At 42.7% G+C, this 21237-nt stretch overlaps 1 protein-coding gene across 2 annotated transcripts in view; it reads left to right on the top strand.

The window, feature by feature from the left end:
• TMEFF2 (transmembrane protein with EGF like and two follistatin like domains 2) overlaps positions 1-14511 on the top strand; it is a 129265-nt gene extending 114754 nt beyond the window's left edge. The window contains exons 8-11 of one of the 2 annotated variants that reach the window (XM_061376610.1): positions 6086-6209; positions 7673-7831; positions 12755-12841; positions 13246-14511. In XM_061376610.1, coding sequence (XP_061232594.1) covers positions 6086-6209; positions 7673-7831; positions 12755-12841; positions 13246-13342 — 467 coding nt within the window. In that variant the 3' untranslated portion in view covers positions 13343-14511. The remainder of the gene's footprint in view (positions 1-6085; positions 6210-7672; positions 7832-12754; positions 12842-13245) is intronic. The other variant, XM_061376618.1, reaches the window with a different exon arrangement.
• The last annotated feature ends 6726 nt before the right edge of the window (positions 14512-21237 follow it).

The following is a 21237-nucleotide window of genomic DNA, read 5'->3' as shown; positions in this document are numbered from 1 at the left end:
GGTAAAGTAGCTTATAGGGGGAGGGTGTTTTTTGTGCAGTTTATGTGGAAAGACAAGCTTGAAGTTTGTACTTGGAATGGCTGCAGGATGAATTTAGGGTAAGGCTGCAGCATAGTGGTGCCAGACGTTTTCAGCTGACATTTGGTGTCTCACTTTCCCCTAGCTCTCGGGGAGAGTGGGCTGGTGAGCTCCCTCTTGAGCAGCAGCAAGCACTTCCTTCTGAATGTTCACTCCAACACCCACCCAAACAGTGATTTTCATGCAAGTTGCTTGCACACATTTTCTTCATTGTAAAGAGACACTATATATTCATAAGATCAAGAGCAAGGTTTTAAAAGAAAGGAACATACTGTGTCAAGATAATTAATAGGTCAGATCTGAGTAGTTGTTAGTGGTGAGGTATGGCTGTGTTGGTGGATGGCAGCGTGGCTGCTGGCAGCTCTGTCAAGGGCAGAACGTCTGGAGCTGTTGAGCAAAGATTCTGGAGAACTCTCTTTTCTCTTATCAGAGCTGGTTCTGAGCTGGGATTTATCATCAGGATTCTTCATTGCAACTAAGAAGGAAGCCTAAGGACTTTATCCTCATAAGTCGCTATGGGACCCCAATTCCTGTTAGATGCTATTACAGAGGCGGAAAAGTATCAGGAAACCTGCTAAAGCAATTCTGCAGTTTCAGAGGGAGCAACACAATTACAACCCCATTCCTCATGACCTTGCACAGGGACCTTGAGCTGTTCCTGGAAACATTCCTGGGCTGAGGAAGCTCCCTTTTACCCCACCAAAAAGCAGCAGTTGCTGACTTTGTGAAGACTGTCATTTAGTAACATAAACAGCTATCCCCAGGCTCATCCATAAGATTCAAATTCCTACCATCGTCAATCACTGAAGCTCTTCCACAAAGCTTAGGGTATCCTCTACATTTGCTCCAGAGGCTGACCTCTGAATCTCTGGACCTTTATTTTGATTACAGGTAAGAACTGTGTACCAAGTCTCTACCATGTAGAGCAGAAGATCTTTTTAAACTAACTTCCTGATGCTACATTCTGCAGCATATAGCTGGGAGAACTGCCAAGGAGGTAAAAGGAGGTGGATGGACACACTTCCAAAAGGGGTTGAGAAGGTTAAGGACACACATTTGACCCAAGAATCCCTTTCTCCCTTCATAAATCGTCTGATAATGTGATATGTAAGGAGTCACTACCTCAATATCAGCAAGAGCTTTCAGCTGCAAATTTGACTGACTTCAGCAGTATTAAAAGATTAAATTATTATGTAAGTCTGTTCTCCTTAACCACTCTTTCCAATGAGACAGGTGTCAAAATAGCTTCTGCTGCACATCATTCACCATCTCATCCCTTATTTAATGAAATATGTGTGTATATATATATATGTATGTATTTTCAGGACCTGCCTTGGTCCAGTGATGGCTGTACACTAGGTATTAACACTGTACATGAGCCAATATTTTATGATGGGCCTAATCTATCAGTTACAGTTTCCATAAGCTCCAACATTATACCTTGTACAGCAGCAAACAGCTAACATGAGAATTCAGAGATGTGGCCCTCCACTTTGCTTGCCTGAAATCACCGAGAAAGTCTTACTGATTCAAACATAAAGAATGACAGAATTATCAGCCTTGCAGAACTGATTGTTCAGTGCCTGGCAGTCCAGTTTTGGACATAAAAATCCTATAGTTTTGCTTAGATTTTTATCTAATTTCTCAGAAGTGGATTGCAAGAACTTATGTCTGGAAAGAGTTTCCTGGGCATTCCAGGCAGTACTTCATGTAATCCTCATCAAGGGCACTAATGGATTTACTCATTTGTCAGCGACGCTCCTCCACATGTTCAAGTTGTGTAACAGAAGCTCCACATGAGCTCAGATGGGAGCTGGGGACCAGTGAGGGCTGCCCAGAGAAGAAACTGGCTGCATTGTTTTCATCACTTGTAGAGTTTGGTCCTGCAACTGGGCAGGCTGTTTTGGCTTTTGAATATCAGCCTCACTGAAACATTTACCTGGGAATCCTAAGGGAGCACAGTCTGCTTCCAAAAACTGAAGGAAAGGCTGTAAGAAAAGCTAAACCAAAAATTAAAATAAAAACAATACAAAATATATTTTAAGTAATTCTTTCACTCCTTCTTAATGGAGGACAGGAACAGCCATAGATATTAAGGAATTTAGACAAGATTTAAATAATTCATTTAACATTTCAGAAGATAATCCCCCAGGAAAAGCAAGATCGCTGAGTGGATGGTCAGTCACTGGGTAGTTTTTCAGGATCAAATTTACCCAGTGAAATAGCTCGTTGTCTCTGCATGTCCCTGCCATCCACAGAAAGATTGGAGAGCAAGTGTTCAACTGGGAGTCTCTTCTAGGAAGCAAGATAATAAGCTGTTTCAGTCTACATGAAGTAGCATCTGTCTTCAATGCATTTAAAAATAATCTGTTTTGACTAGTGTATCTTATATGATAGGCTATCATGTCATGTTCTGGCACTAACAAAAGATGTGAACAATATGAAATGTCATGTTAGGCTAAAGATGCAAAAAACGTTGCAGAAATGCAAAAGATGTTGGCTTCCTCGAAGTGGCATTTTCTATCTGAAAAAATGCTTCAAGGTTTGTGAATACAGTTGATTTGAAGGGTGAGGGTGTACTTTTTGCAGTAAAAAGATGCACTTTGAGAAATGTGGCAGGAATTACTTTTGTCCATAGATAGGAGAGACTGACCCAGTCAGTCTAGATTTCATCTTAGCTTTACAACTTCTGTCTCAAATTCTAGCCATTACCAAAAGGTACAAATCTGTCGTTTTGGTGCAAATTAAACTCACGCATAGTCACTGATAACAATGCAGCAACTCCAGTGTTTGAAGAGGAGGTACTGAATTTAACTTTATGGAAACCTGGCTAACTTCAAAGCCACTCCACAGACACTTTTGTCTGTGTCATTGCTTTATGAATACTGATCTACTGTGCTTGGAAAAGAGTGGGTATCTTTGTATTTAAGCTTTGCTCTCTGTAAGCATAAGATTGTGGTAAAGGGGCTCCTTAGTTTAGTGATGCTATAATCTGATCAGTGTAGATTGCCCCTAGTTCTGAATTTATAAATAATCCAAATTTATTTCATTTAGGTTTATTTTTTTAATTGTACAGTTCTTGTTTGATTCATAATTTATACATATTTTTATTCATATACTCTCTTTTTAGAAATTATTTGTAATTCTTATTTCATAGTGATGTAAACCCTGCAATGCATTCATGAGAGTTAGTATCTCATTGACTGCTGGATTACTGAAAAGGGCTCAGATCCTTCAAAAGTGAGAGCAGTCAGTTTAAACATGAAGGGACTTTTAATGCATACCTTGGTGTTTGGGGCTCTATTTTGAATCTGAAAATATGTTTTATGTAATGAGAAAAATAACCTGTTTTAAGGGAGGAAAATATTTTGTATGAATTCAAAATGTGCTGGAAGAGGTGAACTTACTCTGAACTAAATGTTGCTTTTACTGCGGCCTGTCTTTCAAATGGCTGAAATGGCAGATCAAACTAAATGCAACTCTTCGTCCCCTTCTCTGCCTTTGTGTTCAATCCCTAATTCTTTTAGAGGAGTCATCAGTCAAAATGGGGTTTTACAGAGAGTTTGTGTGTAAGTTTTGTAGTCTCTTCCTAGCGAGATAATAAGTGTTCCCAAATGAAGTGTTTATCCTGTGAAGTGCTAGCAAAGCTTGGGCCATCTCATTTTTCATGCAGAAAAGCATTTTCCATCGTAACATTACACTTAGAGGTGTGTTTACAAGTTCTACAGGATGCTAGATTTACATTTAAGTATGCTAGAGACCTTTTTAAAGAAACATGGTTTCTACCCTCATGATTATAGGAGGAAGAAAAATCATTCCTCTTTCACCAGCCCTACAGCCTACACGGAGTGAGAGCATCTGCAAGTCTGGAAGAGGTCCTGATCCCCCTTTCAAGTCCTAGCAGATTTGTTTGTCCTGAAAGGAACAATTTCCCTCACCACCTTGAAGTATGCCTTTAAAAGAAAGAAACCAAATGGTATACTACCATTTTAGCAACACTGCTGGCTCATCTGAGAGGGGAGGGATTCTCACACTGATCTAGCGGTGGCACATAAACACCACAGAGATATCTTAGTACCTGAGAAAGAAGGATCAGAAATACACACACAGCAGTCTCTATTCTTCAGAAAGGAAGCAAACTTTGTCTTGGTAATGGAAAACTTCAAGGAAATGGCATATTTTCCACAATAGAAAATGCATATTAATATAGATTCTGTATTTCTTGCTGCAGTTTCCTAGACAGAAATACATTTGAATGTGGTCCATAGCAGAGGGGTGCAGCAGGCAAGTCCACTGATAGCTGATACATGTCACTTACTTTTTCTGTTCTGGAAAGATTTACAGGTGGAAAAAAAGGAACATACATGTAAGTCCTGGTGGGATGACAACCCTCTGTCGTATATTTTACATGCTGGTATCCAGTGCCTCACCTAGAGAGTGATAGGTAGCAAAAAATGTCTGGCATCAGTCCATGTGGACCTTCTGTTCCCACCGCTTTCCAGTAGCAGAAATCCCAGGCAAGCTCTCAGAGGAGGTTATACCATGCCTATAACATGCTTCTTGTCAGCACGTCCTGTCTGTGCCATCCCAGGGACAGCTGTCAGCCCCAAGCCCAGAAATGGTACCGCACTATGATGCCCACCTCTGTGCTGTATGTCATTAACACAGAGCCTTTATGGCAGCCTCACACAGATATCTCAATGTAAGCAGGGACTAGGAGAGGCAGACAGGTTTGTGTTCAACATATGTGCATTTTAAAAAATGCAATAATTGTCCATAATGCAGAGGTTCTGAAAGTCCTAATGATAGAATTTAATGCTGTCTACAGGGATGCAGAGGTTGCGCTGTCATTCTCTGTTGTTGTTTTAACATAAGGACAATATAACCAACTTTATTAGTGTAAGTTGTTAGAGACTCTTAAAACTCTCCTTGGACAGCAGCAACAGGAAATAAATTCATTATGAAAATCTGTACCTTGGATCTGCCACACACACTTTTCCCAAAGGTGGGATAATACCTAAGCATACCCACTGCCGACATCACTGGCTTGGAGGCAGAATACAAACTGTAATTGTTTCATAACACTCAGGGACTTCCTTTGGAAGATACAAATGCTTCAACTTGTGTACAGAATGTATTTCCTCAGACGTCTATCCTGAGACTTTTTTCTTCTGTTTTTAATTAGTTGTTGCTAGATGATACTTTCACAGAAAAGGGAATTTTACCATTTGAGATGTCATAAATATAGTTTAAATGGAAGAATTTGCCAAAAACTACCCAGTACGATTAACACCTCAGTGGTCTGAAAAATTTGCGTGAGTCTATTGCAAGTAGCCCTCTGTATTTCAGTCCATGATGTAAATGCTGAGCGCATACCTGTTTCAAACTGACTGAAGTCTCCATTTTCCTGGCCACATGGAGGAAAGTATTTTCCAGGATCTGCAGTCCCGGTGCCTATTAACAGCTACAGAAGAAACTCAAATCGGTTTAAAGGTACCTGTGCTGTGGGACAGGCAGGAAGCAACACGGCTCTGGGGCATGGGTGTGCATTTCTGATGATAAACTCCAGCTCTGGCCTCCTGCTCCCCTGCTTCAGCCGTAAAGTTATCTTTCTGAATATGTTGTACTGAATAATCAAGCGTATTGTAATGGTATATTGCATGCAAATGTCCAGTCTTCTTCCTAGCCTTGCTTGGGTGTGAGGAGACAGTCCATAGAGGATAACAGCAATGATCAGGCATTTTTTATGTGCTATTCTGTAATCAGGTTTTGAATAGTCAAATTATTTTGTCTGGTGTCTCATTTGCTGTAACTTGACAGGAATTAAATATGCAAAAGAATGACAGAAAACCTTGCAAAGCTTTTCATCTACATCAGCCAACCTGTTTCAAGGTGCAAACCCTTCCTCTTGCTTCCATAAACAACATCTTTCATCTGTTGAGTTCTTTCCATCTTTCCACCTTATTCTGCATTGTGAGGTTAATGTTCCCTTCACCTGTGTTGACAGAGAATGCAAATAAACTGGAAGAAAGTGCAAGAGGGATCTACATCCCTTGTCCAGAGCATTACAATGGCTTCTGCATGCATGGCAAGTGTGAGCACTCCACTAACATGCTGGAACCGTCTTGCAGGTAACCCTTCTACTGAGGAGGAAAGGCTACACACATGAAAAAAACACTTAATCTAGACAAACTGTGGAAAATAATGGTAACCGTGGCCCTTTGTGCTACAAAACCCATTAGACTTAAATTATTCAACAAAGTCCCCATTTTGTGTGGTGAAAGTGTATTGAGTTATGCACAATGTTAATTGATTGTAAGAACATTCAGTAACCTTCAGTTATATTTAGGCATATTTTTAAAAGCACTTCACAAAGGGCTCAGGCAGCAACCAGATAGCCTTCTGATTCTGAAGGAAAGGCATGACCCCAGGGGTATGTCCCTGCTGTGGCAGGAAGGATGCTCATGGGGCAGCGAGCTAGGGTGAACATGGCTCCATGCGGGAGTCTTTGGAGGTTAGAGCAGGGGAGTAGTAGTGAAAGAACATATTTCTTCAGTGAATGCCTCCCTGCAGAGGTGGGGATATTACCTCTGAAGTCCAACCAGCAGCCTGGTGGCAAAGAAAAGGACTATTATACATGAAGGACTATATTCCTCGGACAGCTAAAATACAGACCAGACTTTTCCCACAGGGTAGATCACTTAAGCCAGCTTCTCCCAGCTCCTGCACCAACCAAGGCAAGTTTTGCTCTTTGCAGCTGCTGCGTTTTAGGTTCTCCATTCAGCTGTAAAATGTCCTTTTCTCAAGCTGCTGGCTGATGTGGGAATGTAGGAGAGAAAAAGGGTGGAAGCACAAGGCTTGACCCATCAGGGTTAGTGTGCCACTAACACTTCTGAGAGGGACCCAAGCAGTCTGGCTCAGTCTCTTAGGGTTGCTGCTGCCATTGACTTGGATTTTCACATCTTTCTTGGGATTTTAGCAAGAGTTAAAATGGGAAACCCACTGTTTCTTCCCCAGAATCACAAAAGGAGAGATGTCAAGTCTGCAAGATGGGACCTGGTGAGCAGTGCAGCAAGCAGCATTGGGGTAGATGGTTGCAGCATCAACAGAGGGTTTTTTATAGCAACCAGACAAAATGTAAATGATGTATCCACTTGCAGGAACATCTAATCACATTTCATATGGAGCTTGGATGATTGCTTATCACCTCCTTCAGGGTAATCTGCATAAGGAACCACAACTAGATGGCTTTTCACCCACCCCCACCTCCCCAAAGAAAGGGAGAAATGTAAAATATGTTGTGCAAGGAACTAAATGGATTCTCAACACAACATGCAAGTAGTTCCACTTGATGCTAGATAAGTCCCAGCCCCCTGGACACCTCCTGGCACTATTGCAGTGATGCTAGGACCCGAGGTCTGCCTTCTGAGAGGTCAAAGAGGCACTGATGCACTCTCTAGAGCCCATCCTGCAAGAAAACACATAAGCTCATGCTTAGGCAACTGATCTATTTTTTTTTTTCAGATGTAATTTTTTTGTTTTTGCATTCTTTGAAAGCAGCAGATAACTGGGTGAAAAACATCTCTCGTTTCAGATGTGATGCTGGCTATACTGGACAACACTGTGAAAAAAAGGACTACAGCGTTTTATATGTGGTTCCAGGCCCAGTACGATTTCAGTATGTCTTAATAGCAGCTGTGATTGGAACCATCCAGATTGCTATCATCTGTGTTGTAGTCCTCTGTATTACAAGGTCAGTATCTCTGGTATTTTGCAATAGGAAAAGAAAAGACTTTGTCTTGCTTACTTTTGTGTGCTGATTATATGGGTTTCTGCAGTGACACTGCTGACAGCAAATGCTGCTTAATTCACCAACAAACAGAAGATACCGTCTGGTCCAGCCAGCCAGTGCTGCCTCATAATTACGACTGAATTTTTACTTCCATCTTAATCAAACTTAGGTAGCAACAGTGCCTACAGCAAATGAAGGTTCCTATTTTGCATTCAGATGCTTGGACAAATATTGTTCATATAGATAGGGGAATATAAATACAGCAGCTGGATCAACACTTAATAAAACTAATCATATCTCCATCTGGTTTCCTCAAGGGCCCATTCCCTTAGTCCTAATCAGGCAAAGCATACAAACTTTTAAGCCTGTTTGTGATCCCATTGATTAAATGATTTCATTAGGCATGTATACATGTTCAGAGGTAATGCACATGTTTACAGTCTTCTCTGGATGGTGTCACACCAAGCCATACATGATACTTTGTTTCTTTCTTTCTTTAATGAGGAGGAAAGGGTGGCTGTAATGGAAACAACAGCTCCAGGGCAGTTCAGAACATGAGAAGCAGATGCAATCCTTCCTCTCCTACATGTGCTGCTCTGCTTCCCCACTGAAGTGTGTTACTGTCTTTAGGAAGGGTTGGAGTAGGTTCTGAGCTTTAGACATCTTCAGGTTTCTCTCGGAAATCACAAGGTTAAATTAATTCAGCTAGTAAGAATGAGAAATCATTAGATTTAGAAATAAATTTATTTTTAAAATTAAAAAGAAAAATTCAGGCCAGGTAACATACCCGTGCATGAAATAAAATATCAAATGTATTTCAGTCCCTATGTTGCATTACCTGGCTGGAAGACTGGTCTAGAATTTGCTCCTGGAAAAGACAAAAAGAGAAATAATCATAAATCATTCTCTGGCCTCAAGGCATGAAACAAAACCATCTGATGAAAGGTAGCTGCTTTCTTGACCAAGCTGAGTCCATCAGCTCAATGGTAAATGCTTAACGAGCAATAGATTATGGTGGTATTCACAGAAGTAATTCGAACAAACAAAGCAGTAGTTTGTGATAAGAAAAAGAAGATGGTTTAGTAACTGATAATGGAACAAATGCTCTGAATCGTTTTGTTGAGTGACTCTAGTTTTGTCACCTTGACAGAGTAACAGAGAGTATTTTGCACTGAGGAATGAAGACAGTGTGCTTTCAGTGATCTGGTACTGTAATGCAAATTACCCATCACACTATTTTCATACATGGATGGTACCTTTTCCCACCCACTTTGTGACCAAGTTAATTTATGATCTTTTGACTTTTTTCTGTAATGGATGTAATTACTGCAGAACATCCTCTGTCCCAGCATAATGATTTGAGATACATCTACAAAAGTGTACTCTTTTAAGTAGCCTAAGAGAAATCCACACGATAAGAGCACGTTGTGGCAGTATATGCTTAAGTAATTGATTTTTTGAAGCCATCTGCAGTGGAGAACCTGACTGTACTGGTTTGAATTCCACACTAGGAACTCTTGAGAGTGCTAAACCCACCCTACCAGGTCCCTGAGAGAAAAAAGAGAAACTTCACTCACGTAGAGGATGCTGCAGCTAGATTCTTTGCTGCTAATTTCAGTGTAGCTTCACCTAATTAATTTATCAAATGAGTTTGGTGCACTGTGTCCAAACTCTGCATTTGAGCCACATACTACCACTGTAAATCTTCTAGGTATCATTACAGTTGTTGCTCTTAAAATCACAGCTGTACAGTGGTACTGATGTACAGGGTGTCTTCCATTGCTGGAAGGCTCTGAGCAATTCCTGGGCACTTTTAGGGCCATTGTTGGACATACACTGCAATCCGAATAAATGAACTGTGCTGCTGACAGGGGCAGTCTGCCCTCGCTCCTGGGTACTTGGTCCTGCCAGTGTTCTCGTGCCAGCACTGGTATTTCTGTAGCCACACAATGAACCCAGTCAGGGGATGGATTCAGCAAACAAAACATTGTTTTCAAGTGTCTCAATTCCTTTATGAGGTTGGCCACCCAGCTACTCATTGCTAGTGCCAGTGATGGAAATAAGCAGCTGGGGTGAAGAAGTAGGGGACCAGAAGCCAAGAGATACAGAGAAAAGGAGGTGGAGCTGTGAGGCACAGTTCCTACCCAATGACTTTTATCTTAGAGATAAGGCAAAAGAGAAGCAATGATAAAAGTGAAGGAGGATAGCAAATAATATAGGTATGGCCTAGTGTCATAATGATTCTCATCAGTTTTCTTTACAGCTTTGCATTTTTAGTGCTTCCCTAATGTTTAGTCACAGCAGCTTATTTATGTGAAGAAATAACTTGATTAAAAATGAATGCATAATGTGTTTTACCTGCTATGAATCACACTGTGAGTAACTCGAGCTTGCAAGCAGGCTTCAGTGGAGGGAGGGCAGGCAGCCTGTGCTCCAGTACCTAGTTTACATTGATGTAACTGCTGTGTTCATAAATGAATATATCCCACACACAGAGCACTACAAAGAACTTTTGATTAAAGAGTTAAGGACCAAGGAAAAGCTGTCACTCAATTTTAGTGGGTGATTAAGTCTAAAAAGCTGGTTAAGTGCCAGCACCCCTCTTAGGAAACCCATATGCACTTCAGACACAACCTACCTGCAAATGCAATAGCACTCCATTCCAGTAGTCATGATGTTTGCACTTGATCCTGGGGCCTTCCCAACCTTCCATCAGTTGGTAGTATAGTGTATTATGCAATTAAAACATGGCCATTTTTGGTTAAAAGATGACTTTTCGTGATCTTAATTGGAGTAACCTCTGCATTTGACTTGAACTCTCTCAACCTTGGACTAAGTGACTGTATAGATGCTGTCAGTGTTGGTTTAGGGAAAGCACCTTTGAGATGCTCATTTCCTTGTTCCCAGCAGGAGCAGTCAGTATCCACCCTTCTCCGGCAGTGCACAGCTGCATCCCCTGGGATTTCTGACCATCCTGGTCATCTGCAGCCACTTGGTACCTCCATGTTTCTTACAAAACCAGTCTGGCTGTGCCCACTGTGCCTGGTTCCCCAACCTGCCTTCTCATGGCCAAGTTCTGGGCAAAGCAGGACTGTGCTTTGTGCTGTAAATCCTCATCCTCTGGGATTCAGGAGGAACCCGTGGTAGCTCGGGGCTGCAGGAGGATTTACAACGCTGTCCCTGAGCACCGCGTTGAGGTGTCGGTGCTGTCTCCCATGGAGCGCCGCAGGGTCCTGCTGTGTAGCATCCAGCTGACTGGGCAGGAGAGGCCGCCTGGGGACAGTCAGGACTGGGAGGCTGTCAGCATGTGCATGACATGACATGCGGCTCAGTGAATCAGCCCTGTGTTTGCTAACAGCGGCTCCCTGACTCACTCGGAGAGCTTGATCGCCTTTTTAGGAACACACACTGAATAATGAGTTTGTCATGAAATCGCAAACCAGCTAAACTCGGCATTAGTTTCATAATGAAAGCTCTGCTGTGACCTCCAAGAGCGCTGATTTTTCCTGGTGTAAAGATAGCAGCCTACTTTACTGCTTCCAAGAAAGGAATGAGGCACAATGTAATACACAGCCATGCAGTTTCTCATGAGGGGGTGGTCCTGTTGGTCAGGACAATCTGACCCATATTTTGTTACACACTTACATAATTGTGTTTCAGCATTTTGAAATGCTTCATAAGTCCTTATGTTCTTGTATAGCCTTCCTGTTGGCATCACAAAACTATAGCATCACTCCCATTCAACAGAGAAAAAAAATGGCCTTTTTGATTTTAAGGAGTCAGTCAGAACTTATTTCTCTCTGTTCTGCTGTTATTTGACACAGAGCTGAAAGCCAATGCTTTGATCTCTCACTGCACTGAGGGTAGGCTCTGCTCAGTGCATAACCCATAGGGTTTCCTAAAGTGCTGCAGAAAGCCTTCCCCTAAACAGAAAAACAAGTTAGCCCAATACAAAGGGATTACTTTCCGTGTTAGCATGGACTGGGTTATCATGGGGCTTTTTGTCATGCCACTCCAAGGGGGTGTTTCAGTCTTTCTTGTGTAGCATCCTAAGCAGAGGACAGAAGAATGAGGCAAACCCAGGATAAACACTTGCACTGAACTTCAGCTGAAGAAAAAGCTTTCTGTCTAAGGGTGCCTTTCCATGGGAGGAAACCAGAAACAGTATTATCTTTCCATTAAGGACAAACACTTCATAGCCTTCCCACAGCTGATGCTGCTGCAGGTGAATGGTGGAAACTTGTTCTTGCTGAGGAGCATCGTGAGGTCCTGGGGCAGAAGAGATTTGCTTTTGCAGCCACCCAAAAGGAAAATAAGATTTGGGTTTTTTCCAGTGCAATTGCTTTCCTCACTAAGCCAAGCAGCCTTGTGAGGAGTGTAGCGCAGTGCAGGCACCCGTAAGTAAAGTAGCTGCTCACTAATGAGCTGAACATGGAGCATTTCCATGGAGACTAATAGGGATTGCAGACGCTTAGCTCCTCGGAAAGGCAACCCCCGCTTCCCCTTTGTAAATGCTTCACAGACCTGGGATGCTGAGCAGGTGAGCATGCGACCATCCTAAATCTTCCACCTGCACCTCGCTGAAAGTAAACCTGTTATTTCAAGACGAGTGATGCAGTGCAGCTGGGGCTGTCAAAACACTGCGGAGTCACCCCTGCTCACCAGGAAAGAGCACGAATCATAACATTTCCTTTGCCATATTTTTGTTTACAGTATGTTTTGTGGGGTTTGTGTTCCGGGGGTTTTGTTGTGGTGCCATTGCCATTAGCCAGCCCATTTCATTTAATTGAAGAGGAAACATGTTGAGGGGCAGCGAATGCTTGTGCCACTGCTCAAGCAGATGCACTGTTAAGAGCTGTGTATTCTCACAACTCTCTTTTCCAGGAAATGTCCCAGGAGCAACAGAATCCACAGACAGAAGCAAAACACAGGGCACTACAGTTCAGACAACACAACAAGAGCATCGACAAGGTTAATTTAAAGAGCGCATGTTTCCACAATGGCAAAACTAACTGCAGAGAGCTTGGACTACAAAATACAGTATTATAGACAAAAGATTAAGACAAGATCTACACATGTTGCCTTGCATTTGTGGTAATCTACACCAATGAGAACATGTACTACAGCTATATTTGATTATGTATGGATATATTTGAAATAGTATACATTGTCTTGATGTTTTTCTGTAATGTAAATAAACTATTTATATCACACAATATAGTTTTTTCTTTTTCATGTATTTGTTATATATAATAAATACTCAGTGATGAGAAAAAAATTGGCTTAAATTTGCTGTATCTCATACATAGCTGTGTATAGTCTTGGGATATTGTATATGGACACTAACAAATCTTCTTTTTTTTTTCTTTTTCCAGTTCTAGTGGCAATTTTGAGTCTACTGAACTCAGTAGTAGGGTTTTGAGTTGGTCCAAGATCAGCGACAATTATGGATGTGGGAAAGGTGAAGAATAATTTAACCTACATTGAGGAGGGATAAAATATTTCAGATCCGGAGTCAACTACATTCCATCAGCCTTCTTCTCCCATACCATCTATCTTTACTGTCCCATAGCTTAGGAAGTCTTTGCCTTCTAAATTAAATCCTAACCGAAGGGGAAATGGAAATTGTCAGTAACCACAATGAGAGTGTCGGGGTAATGTTTCGATATGGGAGAGAATTAGGTGTCTGTCAAGGTGAACCTTACAAGAACGCCTTGCAGAATCTCAAGCTCTGGTCAGTGGAGTGAGTGAAAATTGCTTCTTACTGTTGATTGAAAATTATTAGGTTAAAAAAAAGTTAATAACATAATAACAGCTGAAATGCCAGCACCATTTGTACCTCATGAACATGCTGATGCAATTTATTTTTTCAAAGAGAAGGTGAAAACCACTCAGAAAATACCTTATGAATAACTTTATGGGTGACCCTGCTCCATTAAATGTAATGAAGTGAAATGTTGGCTATATCTCAGGAAAATAAGGGCATGTGTTTTGTCACATGCACATGATGGACAAGAAGCAAAGTTATTTCCTGATAGCTGAAACTCTCCAAAACACATTCTCTCAAGAAGTTAGCATTACTCTAGTCTGTGCTATGAATTTTGAAGACGACAGAGTGAGACTGAAGGGCAGAGTGTGGTAACTTCACTCCTGCTGGATAACCCGCTCCACTAATTGATTGCCGGAGTACTAGTCACACTAATATAAGTGAACTAAAACCCCTTTGTAACAGTATTCTTTGTGCTGCTCCTTTCCAAAGAGACTTTTCCGAGGCAGAAAGTACCCATGACAAGAGTTAGGAGTATTTCTCACTGTCATCACCACGTAAGAAATTGCATTTGGGTCAGAATCAGACCTGGGGTTACCTGGGATGATGTCTCATGAGTATGTTTCCATTTCCTGCTTCAGCACTGGTCTGATCGCCCACAACAGTCACCACCAACCCCACCAGTGACAGTCCACCCAGTCCAGCTATCAGGCACGGGTGAAGCAGTACTGCTACTCTTAACATGGCTTTTGGTCTCCTCCCACCCCCAACCTGCTTTAAAGTGAATCCATTGCATGATATTCACACGGTTTCAGTTTTTGTCTTGTTCTGGGTTTCTTGGCTTTTTAAAGGTAATAAAAGGCGATTGGCAAGAGATGCTTCCAGGCACCTGGTCTTTGCTGATTGATGGGAGTGGGAGTGCGGTGCTTTCGCAGGCAGCGGGCAGGCGACCGCACATGACGGCTCTGCAGCACAGGGATTCTGGCCCTGCAGGGACCATCTGCTTCCCAGTGCCATGGGCTGGGGCAAGCCAGAGGGAGAAGGGGGCTGTTCTTCCAGCTCTCAATCATCAGGGCTTGTTTTCGGATTAGAAGCGTGATGGTGCAGGGTTGGATAGTGCAGCAGAGAGGCAGCAAGCAGGCGTGATGCTGGCCCGCTGGACCACAGGGACATTGCCATGCTCAAACCCACTGCACAATGCTCCTCTTTGTCCCAGTCCTTGCTGGTTTCTGTATCCCATACATAGGCTCAGTGTGACGTGGAGGGGAACCCAGGCTCTGTTGAGCTGTATAAGTTTGGTGACACAAGGTCCTTTCTAGGGAGACTTTGCAAGCTCTGTTAATTACAGTGATACCAAGTGGCATCCCTCCATCACCTAAACATGAAGCAGCAATGTCCACTAGCACCTCCGAGGAACACTTCAGCATGAGGTTGAGGATTAGATTGGAGGTGGCAAATGTAGCTCTACTCTGCAGCCTCCACCACCACGCTTTGTGCTGAGTGAAGTGTTGGAGTCTAACAAGCATCAAAACCACAGATTTTGAGCTGAATCCAAATGTCAGTCCCCCACTGGGACTATCAGATCTGGGTTGTTTATCTCAGTCACTTACATTAGATACAAAAATCAAATGTTAACACACACACTGCCATGTACTGATGGCAGTAAACCTAATTAGAAAAAGGCCTGGCCTAAAATAGCATAACATTGCTTAGAAGTGAAAATAGAAGTACGACACACTATCTCTAAACTTCCCAAAGTTATCTGGTGTGCTTTTACCTTGCAATGCCACATATAATCCCTAAACAGCCTGTGCTTGTGATTTGTTATTAGCCTCATCCCCAGCTGCAGTATCTGTCACAAAGCCTTCACACCTCTGAAAACAAGGCCAGTTTTTAAGTACCTGCTGCAGACCAGAGGGCAGAGAGGGGAAAGTGATTTCAGTTCTAATGCACCGAGGGCAGCTCGCAGCTAACAGGAGGCCTCATTGGGCTTTTCAAACTTAACCTTCAACATGCTCATACGGACACGCAGTCTGACAATAACAGTGTCTTGGGGTTGTATGTAAAGGAATGGAGATTTCTAGAGAAAACGTTTGTGGCAGCAACAAGGCAGCAGATTTGGAGACATGGATTTGGGATTGTGTTTTCCTTTCCAGAAGGGACTGCAAAGTGCATTTGTTAGAGCTATCTGCTGGCCAGAACTCAAGATGTGGAACGCCTTTGTGCAGTTGAACTTCACAGAATGCAGAGGGGTGGGTTGGGCACATAAGGACCCGGCCGCATGAAGCTGTGGTTATGGGGACAGTGTCACGCACAGAGCAAAGCCCAGCTTCTCTACCTGGAATCACATGGAGGGGTGCTGATGCGTTGCCATTTCTCCAATTCCCAGTATTATCTGACACCAGGCACCTTGCAATGCCAGTGGGAGTGGGCTTGTTCCTTATCTGGAGGACGCAGTAATTCATTTATTTTTTTGGCTGTTCAATAGGCTTTTTCTCTCATTCCACTGTGGTATCTGTAAATAACCTCAAATACCACCACACACTCGCTTTACAGACCACACGAGAGAAGATCTAGATGCACAAAACCACTGACAACACCAGTAATGCCACCCTCAGCGTCAGCACCATGCCAGCCTGCAGTCACTTACTGGCCTGGCTGTTATTATGCTGAGGCCAAACCACTTGGTAAAAACAGGTAAAAATAGGACTGCTGGCACACCCATTCCCTAAGGCTGTTCCTATCAGCCTGTAACGTTTTTGGAGCAAGAAGTCGTGTGATTATTTTGTTTGTGATGCATTTAACGCAACAGCATCCTGACCTCGATCCTCAAAACAAAGGGGGGGGTGCTATTGGCACACACTGAGGGCTGGCAAGCATAGCCCACCAACCCTCCCCAGCCTGGGATGTTCAGATGATGTTCAACCCCTTGGTGCCTTTAGATGTAGGCAAACAAGGGTGCTGTGCTGGATGCCAGCCTGTAAGTAAATTGCCTTTGCAGCTCATATAGACTGCAGCAGGTAGGTGACACACAGCTCTCACCTTCTCCATCCCTTAGTGCTGCACTACAGGAGAGGCACAGCTTCCATGCCTCTCCATCATGAGGCTTTACCTTAAAGTCTAATCAGACGGTCATTATCATTCACTTTCACCCAGTGACAGTAAGGCATGATTTACAGAACATTATCATTACAAAATTATTATAATTAATAAAAGGAGGCTGGATATCCTATTCTCACTGCTGCTGCCTTTAGATTACCTGCCTCTGCACACTAAGCACTGTGATTACCTCAAGTGAAATGACACTGGGGTAGTTTTTCCCTGTAGCTGTAGCCTTCAGGGTCTAACCTCCCTGGGCAGCACTAGATGAGCTCAGCTTTACTGGGTGCAAGCCTGGAGGGCCACATGCTGAAGGCAGGGATGACTGCATCTATATGAATGCCCCATGCACAGGTTAACCAAGGGGGTAGGTGGATGTAGGCAGAAGGTAGATGCCATGTATTGCTGCCTCCTATTTTTCCAGAAGCAGCTCTCAAAAAGCCTCATCTTCAAAGAGCTCCCTAAAGCTTCTTTGAAAACAAAATGATTAAAGGCTATTTTCCCTCTCTTCCAACATCAGACACATCTCGCACCACATCCTTGCTTTCACCCCTCATTATGCATGCAGCCTTTCCGCAGCTCCCACTTTTGCGTCAGGGTGGAAGTTACAACACGGAATTAAAAGCAAAGTTCATTACCACACATCAAAGTAGGCATGGCTAGGCCTTCCCTTCCTTTTATTCATGGGGGGGGGCTGTCTATTTATAGACGTCAGCCCCCATGGGTTTGCATGCAAAGCTGGAGGCAGGAATGCCCATGTCTGGCAGTGCTGGTGGGGTTTTCTCTCCTGAATGATAACCTCAACTGGACTTCAGGTTGACATGATGGAGATATGCTGGGCCATTATGATGAGGTCTTTAGAGCCATTTTATTAATCACAATAATACTGGATCTACAGTTCTGATCTGCACAGACCACAGCATTGCTGACTGAGCCAATTACATTGTGCTCTGTTTGACACAGGAGCCAAAAGTCTCATTACTTGCCCCACACACACATGACAGTGCACACATCAAAAGAGCTTCTGCCAGCACCCATGAACAGGAAGGGCAGGAGGAACAGGAGGAGCAGGCACAGCCAGCTTCTAACCCAACCAGCCTTTAGGCTGATGCTTTGCCTTCAAATGCTTTTCATATGAGGTGGGCTTAGAGTTTATTTTCGTTTCATTTTAATTAACAGTTTTGTCACAGCAGGAGTGATGCTTTAAACAAAAATGCACTTTAAAAAAAAAAAAAAAAAAGCATGTTTTTTGGATTTTTCTCAACTTTTCCTTTTTTTTTCTGCCGTATTGAATGTGAGCCACAAAGCAGTAAAATATTCCGCAGTCTCACAAAGCAGCCGCCAAGCTGCATAATAAAAAATCATGTGAGGAATCTGCTCTATAATGCTAACTAGGTGGCATCAGCCGTGGCTTTGTAAATAAAATGTGAGGCCTGTTTTGCTCAGCTCAGGAAAGGCAGACCCCAGGTAGAAGCCCTGATTTCAGTCCTGCTCCCATCTGAGTTTTCCTGGGCTGTGGGAGCCATTAGCCTCTGTGGCTGTTCCTCACCAAAGACAAGGGGGGCAGGAGTGTGGTTTCAACCCACCAGTGACCAAGCCTCACAGATGCAGATGTGCCCCCAGCCACTGCCATCCTCCAGCTCGCTTTCTGGGGGTCCCAGCACCTTCTAATGTCACTGCCCCAAAGTAAAATAAAAACAATTGGAAGGTGAAAAGTGTTAAGAAAATGCAGTAGCAACTCATAAACTTGCCATGGGAGAAGCTTTAAAAGCAGCTCGCTTTACATCAGGTCACTCGGAAATGAAGTGTCATTATTCAGGATGAAATCCAGCCTCTCAGTGCAAATGCATGCAACAGACAATCAGCACCGCCAGGGAAGAGGGGCAGCAGTGGGTTTTACAGCAAGGAGCTTTCAGCAGAACAGGGACGAGCCGAGAGGTGAGGAAGATCCATTTAGTGTGACCTGAATTAGCAGCTATAGATAGCGTTTCCTGCATGTTTTACATTTTCAAATAAAAAGGATCTTCTTGTTTAATGGTTAATAAAAATGATTAGTGCTCCCAGGGCAGGGATTCTGACAGATGCAGACTGTGCTGGAGGGACCAGCTACAAGACACGAGAGAAGACGAAACCAGTTTCTTTTTTTTCCTGTGGAGTACATCTCTACCAGCATTTGCAAGTTAATTTGTGATATAATTATATGTTGCTTCTGTCACAGAAGCGCAGCATGTGCGATGGGCCAGCAGCCCACCACCATCAGCCTGCGGCAGCCCAGCAAACACTGCTGCAGACAGAACAGCCAACAGCTAAGAGGTTGTGGGGGTCTATACACACATATATATATTTGCATATACATATGTATTATATATGCACACTCATATATACACACATATATATTTATATATACATATGTATTATATATGCACACATATATACACACATATATATACATGTCTATTCACACATGCATATAATACACATATATAAAATACAAGTATATATATGTCAGTGTATATATCTGTATCTATCCACAGAGATACAAAGAGATAGATGATATAGATATAGCTAGATATGGATATAGATATATAGATATGAATATAGATGTAGGTAATAATATAGTTATGGATATAGATATAGTTAGATATAGATATAGATAGATATAGATATAGATTAGATATAGATATGGGTGATAAATACTATACAGGAAGGCAAGCTGATTGCCTTGGAGCATGACCTGCTTTGCTTTAGAGCTTCCAGGCTAACTGGCCAGGAAAGCATTGCCTTGCCCAGCACCCAGCATCACCATCTTCCTAACAAAAATAAAGCCTGCCATGCCAGCCTCTTGGCAGCTCTGCAGCCTCTCTGAAAGCTGGGCTTTTTCTTTTTCTTTCATTATTTTTTATTTTCATGGCATGCCACATAGAGGATTACAGTCAGTAATAGTTTTCTAAGAAATAAAGTCCGTGAAAGTAATTGTTAGAAACAAGCAACAACAGCAAATGCTTGCTGAATGGTTGCCATAGTGCAGGAGCACAATTTGAGATGTAATATCATTACTAATGATATTTACTTGGCCTGCAGAAGAGAGTGGGACTTGTGCTCCCTAAATGTCATTTGACTGCTAATATGTCACGAGCACACCCAAGGAAGGGACCAGCGCGACCCAGGGCACCACTGCCCATGGGAAGGTGATGCTGCTGCTGGTGTCCCCTCCACAGTCTGTGCTTTACCCATCACCCCAAGCCCACATCTGGCAGGTATGTGGGTCTGCAAAGAGCCCCCCTGCATGTAGCTGAAGCACTGAGGCTCAGCTCCTCCCTGGCACCCCTGGAGCAGCACTGCCCAGAACCTGAAACAAGCCCCAGGCTCCTATTTACTGATCTGAGTTACACAGACTGTGAGTTCAGACTTCCTCTCCTGTCGGGCTTCTCCATGGGAAGGGGAGACATATTGCATTGCTGTAAAGTGAGCCATTTAGTTTATTAAACGCTGTTAAGGGTGCCCTGAGGTCTCTGCACATGTGGGACCATCAAGGCAGAATTGTTATTATTATGGTTCTTATTAGTCATAGTCATTTTCCCAGCGATATGTCTCACGTCCAGATGTCTTCCCATCTATCTCTTACATTTTGTGATGCCAACACAAAACTGTTATGAAGATGGACTAGTCCATGTCCTGCTTCATGCAGTGCAGGAGAACATTTGTGCAAAAATAAATATATATGTATATTTTAAATTAAAAGACAAACAAAAGAAAGGGTCATAGTTGGCTAAAAATGAATTGAGCAGTGCATAAAAGAGACAACAGATTAGAGAAGATAACATTTTAGTTTAAGTGTTCCATCATTATTAATTCATTTGGTGCTCTTTATGATAATACCAATCATTTTGAATTCATTTGGTGTTTATGTGGATGTCATCTTGACTCCTGCAGAAATTCCAAAGTAATTCAACATTAATGTGCTATTAAAAATTGTTACCAGACACTACCTTCATTACTTCACCAGCACAGACTAATCTTTCTTCTCCCATTCTCTAAATTCAAATTTCCCTGTTTATTTTGCTTTTATCTTTATTAGGGTTTTAAAATGTAATGCTTCTATTTAAAAATTCTCCTTATGCTACATGAGTGTCGTCTGTTTTTTTGACAGCATCAAAACTATGCAAATAAAGGGGGTGGGGGTTAATGGTGATTTTTCATTTTATTACTGGCATTTGACTGAGAAACAAGCAAAAGAGGTTTCAGCTTATCATTTACAAGAGTGAAGCTACTGAGCTGGTATTTATGTTCACAGCAGATAACACCCAACCAAGTCTGTACGAAATGCCATCTGCACCATATGGAGTTCTTTCTTTTTGGGCACAGGAGATGCTCCTATGCCCGTAAGTCAGGCAGTGAAAGGACACAGCTGCCCTGGCCCTCCTAAGGCACCACAGGGACCAAAAAGGTCAAGCTGCCACTGACAACCCTTTTCTGGAGTCACCCCATCGGTGGAGCATCC

Source organism: Neopsephotus bourkii, unplaced genomic scaffold, assembly GCF_033783945.1.
Source record: "Neopsephotus bourkii isolate Nb327-2 ecotype Australia unplaced genomic scaffold, CSIRO-AGI_Nbou_v1 NB_196, whole genome shotgun sequence".
NCBI lineage: Eukaryota > Metazoa > Chordata > Aves > Psittaciformes > Psittacidae > Neopsephotus > Neopsephotus bourkii.
Note: the sequence above shows the minus strand (reverse complement) of the source record. Positions and strands in the feature narration are given on the sequence as shown.